At 38.0% G+C, this 19,259-nt stretch overlaps 1 protein-coding gene across 3 annotated transcripts in view; it reads right to left on the reverse strand.

Annotated features, from left to right (window-relative positions):
* Nucleotides 1-12,857, reverse strand: part of PIR121 (transcription activator) — a 160,258-nt gene extending 147,401 nt beyond the window's left edge. Inside the window, exons 1-3 of one of the 3 annotated variants that reach the window (XM_088956812.1) lie at nucleotides 12,693-12,857; nucleotides 12,489-12,571; nucleotides 6,594-6,666 (exon numbers count right to left, since the gene is read on the reverse strand). In XM_088956812.1, coding sequence (XP_088812938.1) covers nucleotides 6,594-6,666; nucleotides 12,489-12,542 — 127 coding nt within the window. In that variant the 5' untranslated portion in view covers nucleotides 12,543-12,571; nucleotides 12,693-12,857. The remainder of the gene's footprint in view (nucleotides 1-6,593; nucleotides 6,667-12,488; nucleotides 12,572-12,692) is intronic. The other 2 variants (XM_088956817.1, XM_088956820.1) reach the window with 2 other exon arrangements.
* Between the last annotated feature and the right edge of the window lie 6,402 nt (nucleotides 12,858-19,259).

Genomic DNA, 19,259 nt, shown 5'->3' on the forward strand with positions numbered 1-19,259 from the left:
CTCAAAAAAGAAAGTGACTACCACTCCTTCGCCTATGCTCTCTCCTCACTTCTCTACCTCAGGTAAATCCCTCAACTCTATCAATTCAGTTTTGGCTACTGATGAGCGCTTTGTGTCCCTTGTTCCAGATTCTCTTCCCAACCAAGAGTCGGAAGCCCTTGGTCTGAAAGCCACAGTGCGTCTACAAGGGGGGAAGTGGGTGAGAAAACTTGCAGAGAAACAAAAATATGGGAAATCTTAGAGAGCCTTTTGGGTGAAGTGGAGAGGAAGGAATTGCAGAGAGGGAGCTTGGAGGGGGGAGAAAGGGCTGTAGTTGGAGGTAATGTGAGAAGGAACAAGAAATTTCCTAGGAGTGAGGAGAGTGCAACTTTAGAAAAAGAGGAAACTAGTGCGGAAGAATCAGTTGCAGAGTTTGTGAAAAGTTGGGGTGCAAGCTGAAGAACCCGAATGATCTAAAAGCCTACATGCAAAAAAAAAAGAGGACAGCAAGAAGAAGAATAGAAAGCTAAGTGAAGTGGAGAGATTAAAAAGAGATATTGAGGGGGACAAGAAGTTTGAAGTGAAAGGGGTTAGAAAAAAAGGGTCTAAATAGTTATTGGAGGAGTTAGGGTTAAGGCCAAGAGTTTTCAATGAGAATCCTAAGTTGGAACGTGAGGGGGTTGGGCAACATTAGGAAGAGAGCGACAATTAAAGAGGCAATTAAGAAGTTTAATCCGGATGTGGTAATGCTTCGGGAGTCCAAAAGAATGGATTTTGATTGCAGATGGGCAAGAAGTGTGGAGTTCTAGGGGTATAAAGTGGGTGGCTGCTCCCTCGTGGGGTTCCTCAAGAGGGATTGTGACCCTGTGGAAAGAAGATTTACTCATAGGTGTGGAGGAGCTAATTGGAGATCATTCTGTCTCCCTAAAGTTCAGACAGGTGGATGATGGGTACGAATGGGTACTAACAAATGTGTATGGCCCTAATGACTATAGGCAAAGGGAGAAATTATGGGAATAATTGAGTGACATTAGAGGCCTCCGAAATGGACCTTGGTGTGTGGGAGGGGATTTTAATGTAGTGAGATTTACAGAGGAAACCAACAACCCCAGACATTGAGTGACAACAAGTATGAGGAAGTTCAACCAATTTGTGAACTCTTTTGAACTCAAAGAACTTCCTTTCCTAAATAATAACTTCACTTGGTCCAACCTTCAATCAAGGCCAATTTGCTCTAAGTTGGACAGATTTTTGTTCTCAACAGATTGGGAGGAACATTGAGGCAATATTACTTCTAGGGCTCTCCCAAGACTTACTTCAGACCACTGGCCTGTAGTGTTGGTCAAGGAGGAAATAAGAGGAGTTGGGCCTACCCCTTTCAGGTTTGAAAACATGTGGTTGACTCATCCAGATTTCATTGAGAAGATCAAAGAATGGTGGGAGCAAGCTAATCCGGTAGTTGATTGGGAGGAAATGAGGTTCCACAAGAAACTTCAATACTTAAAATCACAATTAAAGGAGTGGAATAGGCTGGAGTTTGGAAGATCATAAGAGAGAAAACAAGTTCTGGTGGAGCAAATCGAGGATTTGGACCTGAAGGAAGAGAGAGGTTCCTTTGGAGAGGAAGAAAGGAAGTTGAGATGGGTTTTGAGGAGGCAGATGAAGGGCATCTTAGTTGAGGAAACCAGTTGGAGGCAAAAATCCAGGTGTAAGTGGCTAAAGGAGGGAGACAGAAACACAAGGTTTTTCCATTCAGTGGCAAATGGGAGGAGAAAGAAGAATTTCATCTCTAATTTGGAAGTTGATGGAGCAGTGTTGTCCCACCCAACAGAAATTGCAGAGGCTCTAGTAAACCACTTCAAATCTATTTTTAGAAGGCCTGTGAATGGGAGAGTGAGGTTGGAGGGATTGGATAGACCAACTCTAAGTGCAGAGAAGAGAGAGTGGTTAGAAAAAAGTTTTGATATGGAGGAGGTAAAGGAAGCAGTATTCTCAATGGATAGGACACAAGCTTCGGGTCCAGATGGGTTCACAATGGCCTTTTACCAGGACTGTTGGGATATTTTGGAGAATGATCTTAGATCAATTTTTGAGGAGTTCCACAGGAGGGGTGTAATAAATCCAGGCTTGAACTCAACTTTCATTGCTTTAGTCCCAAAGAAGAAAGATGCTTCTCAACCAAAGGATTTTAGACCTATTAGTCTAGTGACTAGCTTGTACAAAATCATTGCAAAGGTGTTATCTCTCAGGATAAAGAAGGTGCTTCCCTCTATTATTGCACCCAACCAAGGTGCTTTTGTGGAGGGAAGACAGATCACCGATCAGATTCTCATTGCAAATGAGAGCTTGGAGAGCTTTAGGAAGTCAAAGAAGAAGGGAGTGGTTTGCAAATTGGATTTGGAGAAGGCTTATGACTTAGTTGATTGGTCTTTCTTGATGGAGGTGTTGAGGAGTTTTGGTTTTGGAGACAGGTGGTATAAGTGGATTTGGGGTTGTGTTAGGACTTGTCATTATTCTATCCTGGTGAATGGGACTGTGGTTGACTTCTTTCCTGCGTTGAGAGGTTTAAGACAAGGAGATCCTCTTTCCCTATTTCTTTTCACCCTGATTGTTGATGTGCTTGGGAGATTGATCCATAGAGCAAACTCAAGGAATTTAATAAGAGGGTGGAGAGTAGGAAGGGAGGAGGTTCCCTTAACACTTCTACAGTTTGCAGATGATACTATCCTTTCTGTGAAGGAGGGAACTTCAATTGGATTCGGAATCTAAAGTTGACAATACAACTCTTTGAGCAGATATCTAACCTCAAGGTAAACTTTGATAAGAGTTGTGTGGTGGGAGTGAATGTGAACGAAAGGGACCTAAGGGAATTTGCAGGTGAGCTAGGTTGTGCAATTTCAGACTAGCCCCTGACATACTTGGGCCTCCCTTTAGGAGATAATCCTAAGACTATTAGCTTTTGGGCTCCGGTAGTGGAGAGGTTTGAGAAGAGGTTGGCGGCCTGGAAGAGAAATTATCTTTCTTTAGGTGGGAGAGTCACTCTCATTAAGTCTACCCTAGCTAACCTACCTGTCTACTATCTTTCAATATTTAAGATCCCCTCAAAGGTTTCCAATCTTTTGGAAAAATTAATAAGGAACTTTATGTGGGAGTCTGGAGAGGAGAAGAGAGATCATAGGGTGAGTTGGGAGGTGGTCACTAGGTGTAAAAAACTAGGAGGTCTTGGGATTGGTAATTTCAAGAAAAGGAATATGGCTCTACTGGGGAAGTGGTTGTGGAGGTTTTCATTGGAAAGGGATAAATTGTGGACTAAGATTGTGGCTAGCATTCATGGGCTGGAAGACAATGGTCGGGATCCTGGAATCTTGGCAAGGGCTTCAGCTGTTTCTCCTTGGAAATCCATTCACAATCTGCTTCCAGTTTTCTCCCCTTGGATCAGGTATGGTCTAAACTCTGGTAACCGAATAAAATTCTGGGAACAACTTTGGGCCAGGGATTCTCCTCTGAAAGACCAGTTTCCTTCCTTGTATGCTCTATCAAACTTGAAAAATGAACCCATATCTTCTTTCTTGGTCCCTTCAGTCTCCACTTCTGGCTTTGGATGGAACCTTGGCCTGCGTAGGGCAATTAGATTTGGGCCAGGGATTCTCCTCTGAAGGACCAGTTTCCTTCCTTGTATGCTCTATCAAACTTGAAAAATGAACCCATATCTTCTTTCTTGGTCCCTTCAGTCTCCACTTCTGGCTTTGGATGGAACCTTGGCCTGCGTAGGGCAATTAGGGATACAGACATGGATAGCTTGGTAACTTTGCTGGCCTCCCTTGAGATTGTCTTCCTAAACCCTGCTAAGGAAGACACCAGATTTTGGACCCCTTCTAGCTCTGGTACCTTTTCTTGTGCTTCATTCTTTGAAACCTTAACTCAGCCTCCTATCCCCTTTGGGTTGTCCTCCACTTAAGGAAATTTGGAGCAGGCTTGTTCCTCCTCGGGTTGGCTTTTTTTGTTGGGAAATTTTCCTAGAAAGAATCAACATTTTAGACTTACTTCAGAGAAAGAGACCCAACTATTGTCTACTTCCTAAAAGATGAGCTCTTTGTAAAGCTAATGGGGAATCTGGCTACCACCTCATGGTCTCTTGTAAGGCTGCTAAAACTATTTGGGAGTGGGTTTTCTCCCGTTTTGGGTGTTCTTGGTATCCTCCAGAGACTGTCCAAGGTTTGTTTTCTCCTCCTTTTTTCAGTTGGCCTAGGAAGCGAGGGAAGACTATGTGGAGGTGTATTAGGGCAGCGGATGCTGGTCTTTGTGGGAAGAAAGAAACTCACGCATTTTTTCCGACAAGGAAAGAACATTGGAAGAATTGTTAGATCGAATCCTTTTAAGGGCTGTCCACTGGCTAAAATCTTTGGAGTTGTTTTCAGATTTTCCTATGGATGACTTGCTAAGAAACTGGAAAGAGATTGCTTCCATTGCTAGATGCAAGAGGACTCTTTGTCCGTTTTGGTCCCCTCCCCCCTCGGGCTTTATAAAGCTGAATTTTGATGGCAGGAATGCAAGGAATCCAGGGCCCTCTGGGATTGTAGGAGTCTTCAGGAATGAGGAAGGGATTGTTATTGCTTTATTCTCTGGCCCTATTGGAGAAGGTGACTCTCTTAGGGTTGAGATCCTTGCAGTGCTTGAAGGAATTCGAAGAGCAAAGGAATTAAATATCAGCCGTTTGATCTTGGAAGGTGATTCGAAGGTGGTGGTTAGTTGGTTGAAGACAGAGGACTGTGGTTTGTGGACAATGAAAAAAACAGTTCTTATGGCTGGGTAGGGACATTGAGATTCAGTACAGCTGGGTGAAGAGGAGTGCCAACTCATTTGCGGATGGGTTGGCCAAGCAAGGAGTGAATAGGGAGTCTGTTTTTTGGGCTAGTTTTTAATCTTTTCTCTTTGCCCTTTGTTTTCTGTTTTTGGGGAGCTAAGATATTTTATCTCCCCTTTTGTATCCATATTCCCTCTTTTCTTTTAATTTAATGAAGCTGGTGTTATTGATCAAAAAAAAAAAAAAACAAAGGACCACCCCAAGAAATATAACCCACCAATCCAAGAAGAGAGACTAAAGATACCCATCAGAACACAGGAAAATAGCATCTAAATCATCCATAATCTAATATTTGACCCTAAAACTCATTTGAAAAATCATCTACCCAACCCAAGATCAACCACCCCAAACTCCCCCACATCTACCTAAGGCTCTCAACAGATGAACATTTGACTCCAAACTGGAGCCACAAAAAACTTTATTCAATTATTCTGCTGTACTAGGGGAACTAATACCCTGCTATATTTTCCTTTTTTTTTTATTTTTTCTTATAGCAAGCATGTCATTAATGATCAAAAATAAGGTAAAAACAGTACATGCTTTCTTACCAAAAAAACAAGGAGAATGTCAACCAATACACAATCACCATCTCATTGCAAATACCTATAAACACAACAAGTTCTGACAGATAGCATGCATAAGCACATCCAGAAAAGAAGAAATGCACCAACCCAAGGGGTTGGTTCCCCACAACAGCTCTAGCCAAACCTAAGGAATTTCGTGATCTTGGAACCCACCTGAATGAATTGTACATCATGAAAACTGAGGCCCTAGTTTCACTAATAAGATGTTTCCAAGCCCAGAAGTCCTCCACAAGACATGACAGTACGAGCTTCATCAGTGTGATTTTGCCCCTATAATGATATGTATCTTTCTTCCATGCAACTAGCCCCTTGCTTATTCTTTCCAGAATCAGATCCCAAACTCCCACCATTATTTGGAAGCCCTAAATATAAAAACAACAAAAAAAAGAAAGAAAGAAAATTCATCTTACCATGCACCAATGCATCAAGCACACTCTGCCATGAATTTTTTACTTTAGATACCAACTCCACCACCATATTCTCCTTTAAATTAGTTCAAATCCTGTGGCCACCTAAAATTTTCTAAGGATTACGGATGACCTTCCCTTCCCTGGTTCAACTTGGTAAACTGATGGTGAAAGAAATACAATTATATGATTGACAAGGTGCAACTGAGAAATAGGAACTTCTTCAGACATCAGAAACCTTTAGATAGCATCTACCTTTCCTGCCTTCACAAGCAGTTTTGTTGATGCTACCACAACCACCAAAAATAAGAACAAAGAGATGATCTACTTGCCTGGATCCCCCAGAACTAGAAACAGTGCCCCAGAGAATCACTAATTAGAAAGGGAAGATCCGTTTTCATGCAAAAAGTTCAACCATCAACATCATCATCCAACCTTCTCCATGACTTATTCTATGAAAACCCATTCAGGTGATCACATGCTTCCTGAAAGTCATTTCTTTCTTATTCTCTTTGATAAATTCCCATTATTGTTTTTTGATCATGGAATATCAAAGGAATTATGCACTATATGCACTAGCCACTATATAGGGAAATTTCATTAAGTACTTCCATACTCCTAAGTCCTAATTCAATCACCAATTGCAATTCTAGTACACAAAGCAAATCAAGAAAACTGTGATAGATCTTTATAAAGATATGACAATAGAGATTTCAATGTACATTCAGACAATTCAAATTTTACACCTGTTTTGAATACCTATAGGACTGTTAGTTGCACATCTTTCGGTTGATAGCTGAATAGCTATGCCCTGTACCTCAGGTTGTTCATCCTGCAACATTAACTATCTGTAAGAATACAATTTCCAAGATAATGAACAAAAATAAACTAATATTGATTTCTATCTCATCATGAAAGATGTCATAATAGGGAACAATGATGTAGTAAAACGAAGATCACAAAAGCATTTGACCATTTACTGCATCAAATAAGTGAACACTGAAAAGAGGATAGCTTTAGATCAATTAGGAGATAAACATTATGCCATTAGATAGGCGTTGTCCTTTTCTAATGGTCAGGGGCAATGTCCTTTGATCACAAGTATGCACCCTTAGTTCTCAAACCCAAAAAGGACAAAACCAATTGGAAGGAAGAGCCAAAAAGAATTTTTTCTGTTGCTTGGCAAGAGGGCTTATGGAAGTTGTTGAGGCCAATTGTGTTTTGGATCATTCTGTCCCTCCTAGTGTTGGGGATTTCTTGTGGCTAGTTTATCTTGACAAGGTTCTCATCATTGACGTCTTAATAACAGAGGTCTCTCAATCAGATCATTCAGATGTTTCTTTGCAAGGAAGCAAAAGAATCAATTAATGACATTTGCTGGGTGTCCAGTAACTTCAGTTTTTATGGGATCTTTTCTCCATTTTTGTCTGGGATGAGTTCAACAGAGTTCATTCTGCTCTATTTTCCTTTTTCTTGCCCTTTAAGAAACTGGGGAGCAATCTTGTGGCATATGGTTACTTGTCTATTTGTTTGGCTGTTTGGAAGAGGAAATGGGGATCTTTTATAAATTGGAGAACCCATTTTCCACTTATGTGTAAATGCTGCAGCAGTCTCTTAACGGATTGGTTAGCTTTGATTGAATTTAAATCTTTAAAAAGGGATTTTGTCTTTAACTGGTATCCGTCTTGGGCATAGAAGGTGGTACATAGTAAAGTTGTTTGAGGTTGTTTTTGTCTTTCTTCCCTTCTTTCATATTTTTTCCATATGTGTACAGCAAAATTGGGTAGTGGTCTTTTTATAGAACAAAAATATTTATTGGATTGCCCATGAAAAAAAATTGCAAATCCAAGAAAGGAAGAAACCAATTGGAATATAACTCCTGGTCGATACGAATATGAATGAACCTTTTTCCCAAAAAATGGGTAGATACAGAATCCGGTTTTAAGACAAGACCAAGACAGTGGACTTTTTGATGTAATATTCTACTTATACCGATTATTGAATTACCCCTTACCATTACTGATTATTAATTACCCCTTACCATTTAAAAAAAAAATACAAAGGAAATGGGATATTAAGATAGGATAACAGATAGCAAAAGTAAAAGACAATATAACAGAACAGTCAAAATAACACACAAGCAGAGAAGAATTTATGTACAAATTATCTTTGATCCCTAACCTCCTAGAATTAGGAATATTACACCAATGTCAGAGTTGAACTGGACCAGACAGTCAGACAGTTGGGACCAGTACCCAGCAGGTGTTCCAGTTTTTAGGCATACCAGGTTCTAAATATTATCAAAACCTGGTTGAGTCATGGTTGGACCATCTGGGTAGAGTTTTTAAGCAAACCCTCTAACAAAAGAGAAACTCAGTCTTTTTTTTTTTCTACGAGAGTAAGAGATCACCAAAGAAGCTTCAGTTTAGAAAACGAAGAGGAAAAGAGGACTGATGAAGAAGAATCAAAGATAAACTTAACACTTGAGCAGTTGAATTTGAGATTTCAAGTCTACAACACAAAAAAGGACCTGAGATTTCAATCAGTTTCAGGCTTTTGTGAGATTTCAAGGAATCAACTCATCATCTCATCAAGCACTGGTGGACCTAATACTCATGTACATGTAGATGAGCCTCACAACTTAGACTCCCCATCCACTTAAATGCTATCTACTGCTTATAAGTATAGTTGGAGGATCAAACCTGAGATTTCAATCAGTTTCAGGCTTTTGTGAGATTTCAAGGAATCAACTCATCATCTCATCAAGCACTGGTGGACCTAATACTCATGTACATGTAGATGAGCCTCACAACTTAGACTCCCCATCCACTTAAATGCTATCTACTGCTTATAAGTATAGTTGGAGGATCAAATGGATGCAATACTGGCACAAGGCCTCCAGTGTGCAAGAAGATGTCCACTACAAGTTCCTATTTACAACCCCCTGCTAGAACACTTGCTGGTGTTTCAGTTCTTCGCAATGAATTTGGGGAGGCCTTTGATGTAAACTTGCAAAGAACATCTACCAGGGCAGGCGGTTACCATGGTTTGTTGCATATATGCTGCTCTAATGATATCAAGTCATAAGACTTGATGAAGAGGAACCTTCAGATATTCATTGAACTTTCAAAAGTGACACTTCTATCTCTTTCCAAATGTTAAGTGTCAAAGAAAGCTAGAGCTTGCTCTCCATGGAATCAAAAGAAGTTACAGGTAAGCAATGATTTTTATGGTTGTAATTCTATGGCTATTTAATTTTTTATAAATATTTAAAATATGAGAATGAAACTATGGAGGGGACATGATGTTAGACAGTCTTGTATGCCCTTAGCTTCAATCGGATTTGATGTACTTTTATTATTTAGTGGAAATAAATTAAAGTGCATGTTTGATTCATGTTGTTTGGTGTAATTCTGTGTAAGACCCTAAAACTGGACACTTATGGAAACTTGTGTTAGTTTTAAATGTTCACAGGCATTGGATAAGTATGGGGAGATTTATCCTGCCAAGGCTGATACTAATGTGCCACCAAGTGTTGCGATGGCTTGTTTCGGCCACCAGGGTAAGACCCAAGGCACATGTAGTATGGGATTGCTTGAACCCTTGAACCGGACCAGATTTCCAATATTGCCCTAGACCTTGGAGACACATGGGCAAAACTGAAAAGTTACACCTGACCCCTAGACTCGATTATGACACATCACTAGGTGTCGGATCGGGCTGTCTTTGATGTGTCAATCAGTGAGATCCTTAGTGGGGGTCAAAACCTGGACATGTTGGGGCAGTATGAGAATTCATCTGAGTGAGTGGTCATAGTGACAGGATCAGCCCCTTTGTTGGACAATGGTAATGATCGGAAATGCACTCTCTCTGATGGAAACCAAACTGTCGGCAGTTGATTTCAATCGTTGGAATTTTGTTTTGCAAAATTAATATATATATATATATATATATATATATATATATATGTATATGTACGGTTTCAAAAGATTTGCAAAAGGTTTTAATTCCCGGGATCCATATGAGTAGAGAGTGCGGCACTGTTCCTTGCAGCCGAGAGAGAGGTCTTCTCTTGTCGAGCAGTGCTTGATCATTAAGGGCTGAGAGGTTAAGTGTAAGACCATTTAGAATAATACCTGATGGGCTAATCTTGCACCTGCCCAAAGTCCCTGGGTTTTTATAAGATGGCTTGGCCCAGGGACCACTTAATGTAAGTGTTGGGCCCATAGGGTCCATGTGATGGGCTCAAGGGGGTCACTGAGCCTTTCAGTGAATTCGGTTGGGCCTTATAATAAAGGATGGGCCGAACCCATGTGGCTGGTGTGTAGATCAATGCTTGGGTCCCACGCCATACAAAGAAGCCCAACTGGGCAGCAAATTGGAAACTTGTTAAACACTGAACACTTAATGGGCCAAAAGCCCATTTCAAACTGGGCTGATATGATCACCAGTTCATGGGACGAATCTGAGATTAATGTTAGTAAAAGGATTGGGTCTTTAACCTTATCCACTCTAAGAGACCAAATTCAAATTAGATTTGAAGCTGGTAACCTCCCTGATAAGATCAAGAGTTAACTAACTTAATCTGCAGATAAGATTAAGATTAACCCCTATCCAAATACTGATTTGGATTGGGATAACTCCCAAAATATTGGGAGGTTTCTTAATCAAGAAGAAAGAGGAGAAAACCCTAGGAGAAATATCAGATTTCGAACTAAGGGTTTGAGTAAGCAAGAAATACATCCTGCAATCTGAGAGTTGATCTCTGACAGACTCCAGAGAGAAGAGACAGTTCTGCCCTCTTCGTCCCTGGACTTCTCCTCCTTCAGCTGCCGCCACTCCCTGTTGGAAGATTGGATCTTTGCAGCAACAGGAAGTCAAGAAATCAGTTATTGACAACAATCTTGCAAGAAAGACAAAAGGATTCGGTGTTCAAGGTTTTCCAGAGGGTTTTTGTGAAGAATCCAATGTGTAGGACGCACCCTGCTGGTTCCGTTCCATCCACAGCTGTGTCATCTTCAGCAAGAGCGGATCTTGGTTTCTTCTTTGGGTGTGAACACCAACTTTGGGAGATATTATTTCTCCGAATCAGGTATAATCCTTCATGTTTTCTTTTGGTTCAGATCTGGTTTGTTTATGGTTCAAGTAGGATCCTTGAATAAAGTATTCTAAATTTAGGGAATATGATTCCCAGTTGGAAGAAGGTAGGAAATTTTTTTTGAAATTCGCCCTCCATTCCGCACCCTTCATGGCGTCTATTAGATGGATCCTACCATTCTTTCACATGAGAAAAGGGAGGGTTTCACAGAAGCTTCAATCTTTCAGACTTTAAGATTTTCGCTTAAGAAGAACTGAAGAGAATGAGATTATATGATTGTTTTACACTTTCATAGTTTTGTAGAAGTTTCTTTTTCCTATTGTTACAAAGAGGGTTTCCTTCAATTGTACAAGAAAATCATAAACTCCTCTCTTTAAGTCTTTTTCATTTTCTGCATTTTTTTCTTCTTTCTACTTCTTATTCAATTAAAAACTTGTCGTATTTTGTTTGCCAATAGAGCCATTTTGATTGCTAACAATAGAAATTAGATCATTTTTTATTTGCTGTAACTGTCAGGTATTGTTTATATTTTGTCTATATTTTTGTGTTTTATTTATTATTTCACAGTTCACTGGATCAATCCAGTGGTCAGGCCATTCCACCCGTGACCCATTAAGCATTCCAGTTTTGTGTCCACTCTGAGCCGGACAACATCGTATAAGACATCTAACAGGCTAACAGCATAGAAGTAGCAACAATGATTCAATTAAGATCAATCAATGATATATTGATATAGAAATACATCAAAAGTGAACATTTCTGATATCTTGACTCAATCATCCATAACAAGGAATAAGTTGAAGAGAGTGTTACTCATAGAATTAGAGCAGGGTGGCTAAAATGGAAAAGTGCACCTAGAGTGTTATTGGATCAGTATCTAGCAATGAGTCCAGAAGTTTCGCAAGACAAATATCAAAAAATGTCATTACGTAGACTGGAGTTTTCCACAATAAAGACTCAAAGCGTCCAAAACAAGGAATAGCTGAGATGAAGATGCTAAGATAAGTGGCAAACTAGGAATAATAGAATTAAAAATGAAAGCAACCAAGAAGACTTAGGACTGAACAGATGACAAGATGAGGGAAAGTCTAATGAAATGGTTCAGCCATGTGCAAATAAAACCAATAACTGCACCAGTGGCAAGAAATAACTTCGTGCAAGTAGAAGTATAGAAAAGGCTTTCAAAGAGAAAAAGAAAACCAAAAGTACTTGAGTTGAAGCAATGAGAAATTAAGAACCAAATAATCTGAAGGAGGACATGTCCTTGATGGATTGCAATGGTGGATCTGTCTCTTACTGTATCCAACCACAAATAGTTGGAATAAAGCTCTGCTGAGTTCAGTTGAATGACAGGACTTCTAATGTGGTCGTTCCTTCTCAGAACCCCAAAAAAAAAGAAAAAACAAAAACTTTCTAAGCAAAATTATTTCAATAAGTAAGATGATATCCATTCGAAATTCTACATGAACAATAAGACCCGAAACACACTTGAAATTAAATGGAATTAATGAATTCTACAGAAACTATTGAAAATGGCAACCAATCAAATCACTTACCTCTAACGAAAACGTCGATAGAGCTGCAATGGCTTCTTCAATAGGAACAGCCATGGAGCCTTTCCGGTACTTCCAATCTCGATCTGCTAACATAACAGCCTTATCAGCTCAACTGAAAACTAGATTTTACTTACCAAAAAAACTACATCTTCTCCCAAATTTTCACAAAATTTCAGAACTGAAGGCATCACTGGTTCACATTACCAGTTTATAGGATTATAACGAAAAAAGAGAGGGAGATTTGGAGTCTAGGAGACACAGAGAAAGCACATTAGCCCTGATTCTTATAATCGTTCGGACATCGGAGAGAGATCTAACCGGCACTCGGCAGCTTCCTCGGAAAAGTGTGTCAGTAACTGGTCTCTACTTATGAAGTTATGACGTCCGCGTCCACGTATCGCTAATATTCGGTTCCGAATCAAACCTTACCCGTCGGATTATATCGGATTCAAACCGGTAGCATCGCAGCGAACCCTCCGAATATATTATTTTAAATATCAACTAATAATATCTTTAAATATAATATCTAAACTGATTTAACTTATTTTTTACTAATAAATGTAAATTGATGAACCTATTACACATACGACATATATATTCAAACCTATGGATTAAATTCGGATTACCGGCGTATAATTCGAATTCGGGCAAACGGATATCGCTCGCATCCCTAATCGGGCAGAGGATTTGCTCCAAATGGGTTCTTGATTTACGGAAATGTCATCGAGAGGTAGATCCACTGCGGCACCGCCCACATCGGGAACATCTGCGACGAATAAGCACTGTCCCAACTAGCCATCACAATTCACAGCCGCAGAGGACAGTGTTGGGATGATATCCCTTTTCGTTGAAGATGTTCCATCGACCATCCACTACGTCTTCTTCTTAGTTCTTAGGGTCTATTTGGTTCATAATTAGAATCGGAATAAAAATGATTCATTCTTATCGTCTGTTTGATTTATACAGGAGTGGAAATAGAAATCAGAATTATAAGAAAGAGAATTTCATTTCCAAGGGAGGGGCAGGGAATATCATTCCAATAGGAATGAAAACGGATACCAATTCCACTCAACCAATCAATTGAGATCATTTTAATTCCAATTCTAAAGCCCTATTCTCATAAACCAAACGATGCCTTAATTCTTGATCGAATTTGAAATATCTATTTTTCCACGTGGAAACCAATATCTAGTTCGATGTCAGTTGTAGAAAATGGTTTTATTGCTGGTTAAACAAGCGATCATGGAAGTTTTTTTTGTCTTCAGTGAAGTAAGGGATCATGGTAGTTGAGAATGGTTGTATTGGTGGGCCCCCACAGTTTACTAGATGTGACTAAGCGTACAAGTTAGATCGATGCAACCATGATGACTAGTTGTTTCTCAAATCAAGTCCAAATTTTGCTTTGAAACCAAGCTTGTCCGCTTTCTTTGCGCTAAAGTTTTGACAGCCTTGATTGATTGATTCATTGGGTGAAATTTAAAATCCTTCCTGAGGTTTCTGACAATCATAAAAATCTCAAAGTTTCACTTTAATAAAAGCCTTAGTTTTGAAAAACCTGCAATTACCTCACTTTGGTCATTGTTCCAGCGTTATAATTTAAAATGTCAGATTTACCCTTTTAGATTTTACTCTAGCTAACAGATTTATAAAGTCAAATTACTTTACATTTGGGAGTATTTTGGTAAACATTCATATGAATTGATAGGCATATGAGTAAATGGGTATTTATAAAAAAACACTAATGCAATAGGCCAACGTTTCTGGTCTATCACAATGATAGAAGGGAGGTAACTACAGTTTCTTCAAAACTATAACAAAGGTTTTTTTAGTAAAATAAAACTTCAGGGGAGATTTTTATAATTCTCATAAATCTCAGGGGAGATTTTTATATTTTACCCTAATTTATTATTGTAGGTATGCTTCCATGTTTGCCGCCGAAGCCACCATGCAATTTTCAATAAGATCCCTTTTATAGTTTTTTCTTAGATAAATCAGATGGAACTTTCCTTTAATTTGGAGTTTTTTTTTCTTTTTTAGATATTCGGTATCTCTTTATATTTGTTTTCTCTTTTTGGGCAAGAGCTCTTTGTATTTTTATATGATGCTTTGTTTGGCAGTATTTTTATATGATACTGAACCGATGTTTTAAAACCCTACCTGGAACCGGAGCTTGAATAGGCTAATGGTTCAACCACCTAGGTTGACAAGCCATTGACCAAGTCCACGAATTTTGTAAAACAGTGGGTTGGAGATTGACCCCAATTAATTTGTGATTGAGTTATTGGATGGGGGCAACAATGAGTTGAAAACGTTGTATTGAAATCTCCCTCCCCAATTGTTAGGGTAATTCGGATTAGCTGAATACGATGACTGTTCAGCAGGCTGTGGAACCAATGATAATGCAAACAACCAATGCGTTCAGCTAATCCTTGCTCTTGTTGGGAATGGTTATGAGCTATTACAAGTTTAGCATCTATAACAAGGGCTATAGATCGAGCCTAGGCCTAGCTCAACGCAAACCCCAAGCCCCGAGTAAGGTTGGTCTGTGGGTTCTAAAAGTTGGATACAAATGTCGAGGGTAAAAAGAGTTGTAGCAAATCAGTTGAAAATGGGAACATTCAAAATCCCCCTTAAGGGAATTTATAGGAAAGTTGGCCATCTAAACATGCATGGCCCATCAACATTCTAGCATATTCCAAAGAAAATTGTGTTTGGTACTATTGTCATTTCTACTTGCAACTTTTTGTATTGGTCAACACAAATTTTTGAAAAATTGTCTTGTCATATAGGTGTTGCCACTTATAATAAAAACACTAAATTTGATGTTTCCTAATAATGGTACCAATGTTGTACCGATAACTCAAAGCATTTGTGGTAGCAAGAAAATATATTCTTAGAAAATTTATATTGACCAACCTAAAATGTTACAAGTAGAAAGTGGCAATAGTATCAAATACAACTGAAGTTATTAGATATGGTTTTAGATCTTAGGCCATCTTGTATCATCAAGCTCGAGTCCGAGCCTAGCTCGACTGTCAAGCCTAGATCTTGAGCTTGAGCCCAGCCCTATATAAGCCCAAAGTTTGGGCCCGAGCCCAAAGCCCAATTTTGATATGTATTTTATAATATATTAATAATATATTATATATTATATAATATTTTATACATTTAATATATATAATACTTTTTTGTTATTAATTTTACTATTATATAATATATATTATATATTATTAAGGCATATATCATATTTCTATTATATATTTAATATTATTGGGCCAGGCTCAGGCTTGGGTTGGCATTATTTGGGAAAGCCTGAGCTTACTCGAAAAATAGTTAAGCTTGATTTTTAGAGCCCAAGCCCGAACTTGCATGCTTAAAATTTTGTCGAAACCCAACTTAGGATGAATTGGACCAGGCCAGCCCGTCAAGCTACCCAACCCATGAACAGGTCTAATGAAGACACATGCCTAGAGGGGGCCAAGTACTTTTCAGTGTCTCCTTAACAATCTAATCACATGGCACAATCAAGGCCCTTCATGCATAAAAAACTATTTTGTTTGCATGCAAGGGGTTGAGTTTTGATAAGTATATCTAATATGAGATTGGGACTATGCTTATATGGATTCAAGTAGTGTTGTCAATTGGACCGGATTTGGTCCAATCCAATCCAGCATAGGTCCATTTATAAATGTACCGGACCAAATTCTGTTCAAACCCATATAAACCAAATCCAATCTAGTCTAATTGAAATTCAAATGGATCAGATTTGGGTCCAATTTGGTCAAAACTGAATGGAACTTCAAAAAATACATAAAAACACATAAAATATAAAAAACAAATTGCAAAAATATATTATTAAAATTTTAGAAAATGTAAAAAATGCAGAAATAAAGCCTACCTTAAAATTGTATCGAGAATTATAATGATGTTTTGTATATGTATATTAGTATATTATACATTTATATGAAGCATCAAAGCCTGCATTCTTTGATGCCAACTGAACCACAACAATTTTGTAAAGCAAACTAAATTGGGTGGACGGCGCTGAAGTGGCTGAACCGGATGAACTGATGAACTGACTGACGCATGAAGTGCTTGCAAGACTGTGACTTACCATAAAAATCCTTTTACTATCAAGGGTTCAAATTAGACTATCACTCCCACCAAAGGATGCGAGCTAGATCTTAAGAATCTCATAAGAGCTCCATTGTCATACTCCTGTAGGAACCTATATGCTTTAAGTACGAGTTTTAGCCCAAGAAACATTTCATCTAATCAGCATCACTTTTAAGGCTGCATTTGGAAACCATGCAAATAGAATGTAAATCCCGGTTCAGGGAAAATTTGCACTCTGGTTCACTTTTGCCTATATTTGGCAATATTACATTTTTGCATTGATAAATGACAAAACCAATGCATATTTATGTCAATAATAAGATGTAAAACTACATCAATAAAAAAGAAGTAAATTTGCGTTCAAGTGGGCTTTTGATAAAATAAGGCATATGTTTTATTGGAATTAGTGTTTACATCCATTACAACTAAAAATCTGCTTGGTAAAAAGGTAAATTTCTTAGTGCAAAACTAACCCAACTTTACAATTTATATGAACTGTTTTACACTCTATATATTTGCATTCACAGTTATTTTCGTTGTTTCCAAACATAGCCTAAAGGGAAATTATTTCACATGATCTCCTACCAAAATAAGAAAACGAACATCTCTAGTAACAACACCATATCCACAACATGATCTAATTTCATTATGACATAATACAATGGATTTTTGCATTCAGAAAGACAAGGTATCAACTTAGGTCATGTTTGGTTCACGGGAATAGAAATATTCTGATTCTAACTGTTTGGTTGGGCAGAATTGGAATCACATTTCTATTCTTGGTGAAATGGCATTCCGTTCCCTCCCTCCCTTGGGAATGAAATCCCATTCCAACTGATTTAAATTCCTATTCCAATTTCTTTCTAAACCAAATAGACTATGGAAATAGACCATTACAATTCCAATTCTAAAGAACTTCAATTCTGATTCCAACTACGAAACAAACGGACCCTTAAAGTATGGACCAACATAGCTTTTGAATAGGCATCATGAAATAAATATATGCTACGATAATTAATTTACTGGTATGATGCTTTGGGTTTACCTTATAAAGTTGTCAAACCAAAAAGTGAAAAAAAAATCAGTCTTAGAACTTCTTCATTGTATGATTGGTGTTTCTGAAACAGAAAGAAACAGACCACTAAGGATTAACAAAATGTAGCAAATAGGTAATCTATTCTTCAAAGGTTCTGTTTAGTTATATCATAGAGTAATAGCCAAAAATAATATGACCCTTACAAAACTTCAATTTTATGTTACTAGAATAGTAAACACAATATTCGTTCTTATTATACAAAGTTATAATCTTTTAATGCTCAGTTTGGAAGGAATACAAATACAAATACATACAAAATACAAGGTTTTGCATTCTACATATTTATATTTGTACCACTTTCAAACCAGGCCTTAAGTCTTGATCCAAATTACAATGTGGGTATGAATAAATTGGATAAGGTGATTTCCCATGAGTTATTTATTTATTTATTATTTTTTGAAAAAGGTAAGGTAAAATTTATAAATTAAAAAGAAACAAAGAAAGTATACAAGTTGTATACAACGAGGCCCCTAAACGCCTCAAACCGAGAGAAAACAGTGTCCAGTATCCTTGATTGCATCCAACCCTGTTTTGCTAAGCTACAAATGGTAGTTCTATAGAAATCTATCTATATTTCAAAATCCAATTTATTTTCCACCCATCTCTAGGCACAAACATGCATTGCAAAATTACTGAGCCAGCTAGTATTTATAATGTTGTTTAGTTTGCACCTTATGCTGTATTTGGTAGTAGTGCAAATAAATTTGCACTGATGCAAAGCTATGATTGTACAAATTATTAGGATATAAATTCTGATTTATTTTTGTTTCAAATTTTGCCTTATTTTGTTTGGTTGCAGTACAAATGAAATAAAATAAGAACTGAATAAAGTAATACCTAAAACAAATTTAAATTAGAATTTGCATTCCTATACATTTGCACTAGTCCAAATAAAATTACACTGCAACCAAACACAGCCTTATGAGCAATAAATGTATATATTTGCACTAATGCAGATGGCTGCATCAACCTCTATACAAGTTAGAAGAACTCATAGAGGGTAAGTAGAAATAATACTGATTTGAGTTTTATTTTTATGGTACCGGTAAGTTATTGGTTTAGTGATAAGAGGTTACTAACTATTAAATTTAGTGATAAGAATGTCCAATACTAAAAATCCATATTTGAATGGCAGAATAAGAATGAAAAATCTTGTTTTTCTTTGTCTTGATCAGTATATAACTATATATAATAAACAACATTTAACAAGAAATTCAACAAGGGAAAAATTATGCTGTAGCGCCCTGGGGTGTGCAATCAGGGCATTTGCTAACCAACAATACCTCGAGACCTTTTCTCAGGTCATAGTGCGCCCTTTAATAGCACCATCATATCATTTTCTTGAATCTGGTTTTATCCATAAATCAACTCTGTATATAGAACTGTAATGTGGGTTGAGCTGTGCTGGCACGACACAGATTGAAAGCGGCCTGGATGCCATCCGTGCCAGGCCTTGAGCCTTGGCGGGCCATGTTTGGGCAGCACAGCCCCCCTCCTAAGCCCAACACAGTCTGATGAATACTCTGGTCCATTTTGGACCAGTCGAGTTTAATGTGTAG

This window comes from Nelumbo lutea, chromosome 1, assembly GCF_056320005.1.
Source record: "Nelumbo lutea isolate HS-2025 chromosome 1, American lotus-T2T, whole genome shotgun sequence".
Lineage (NCBI taxonomy): Eukaryota > Viridiplantae > Streptophyta > Magnoliopsida > Proteales > Nelumbonaceae > Nelumbo > Nelumbo lutea.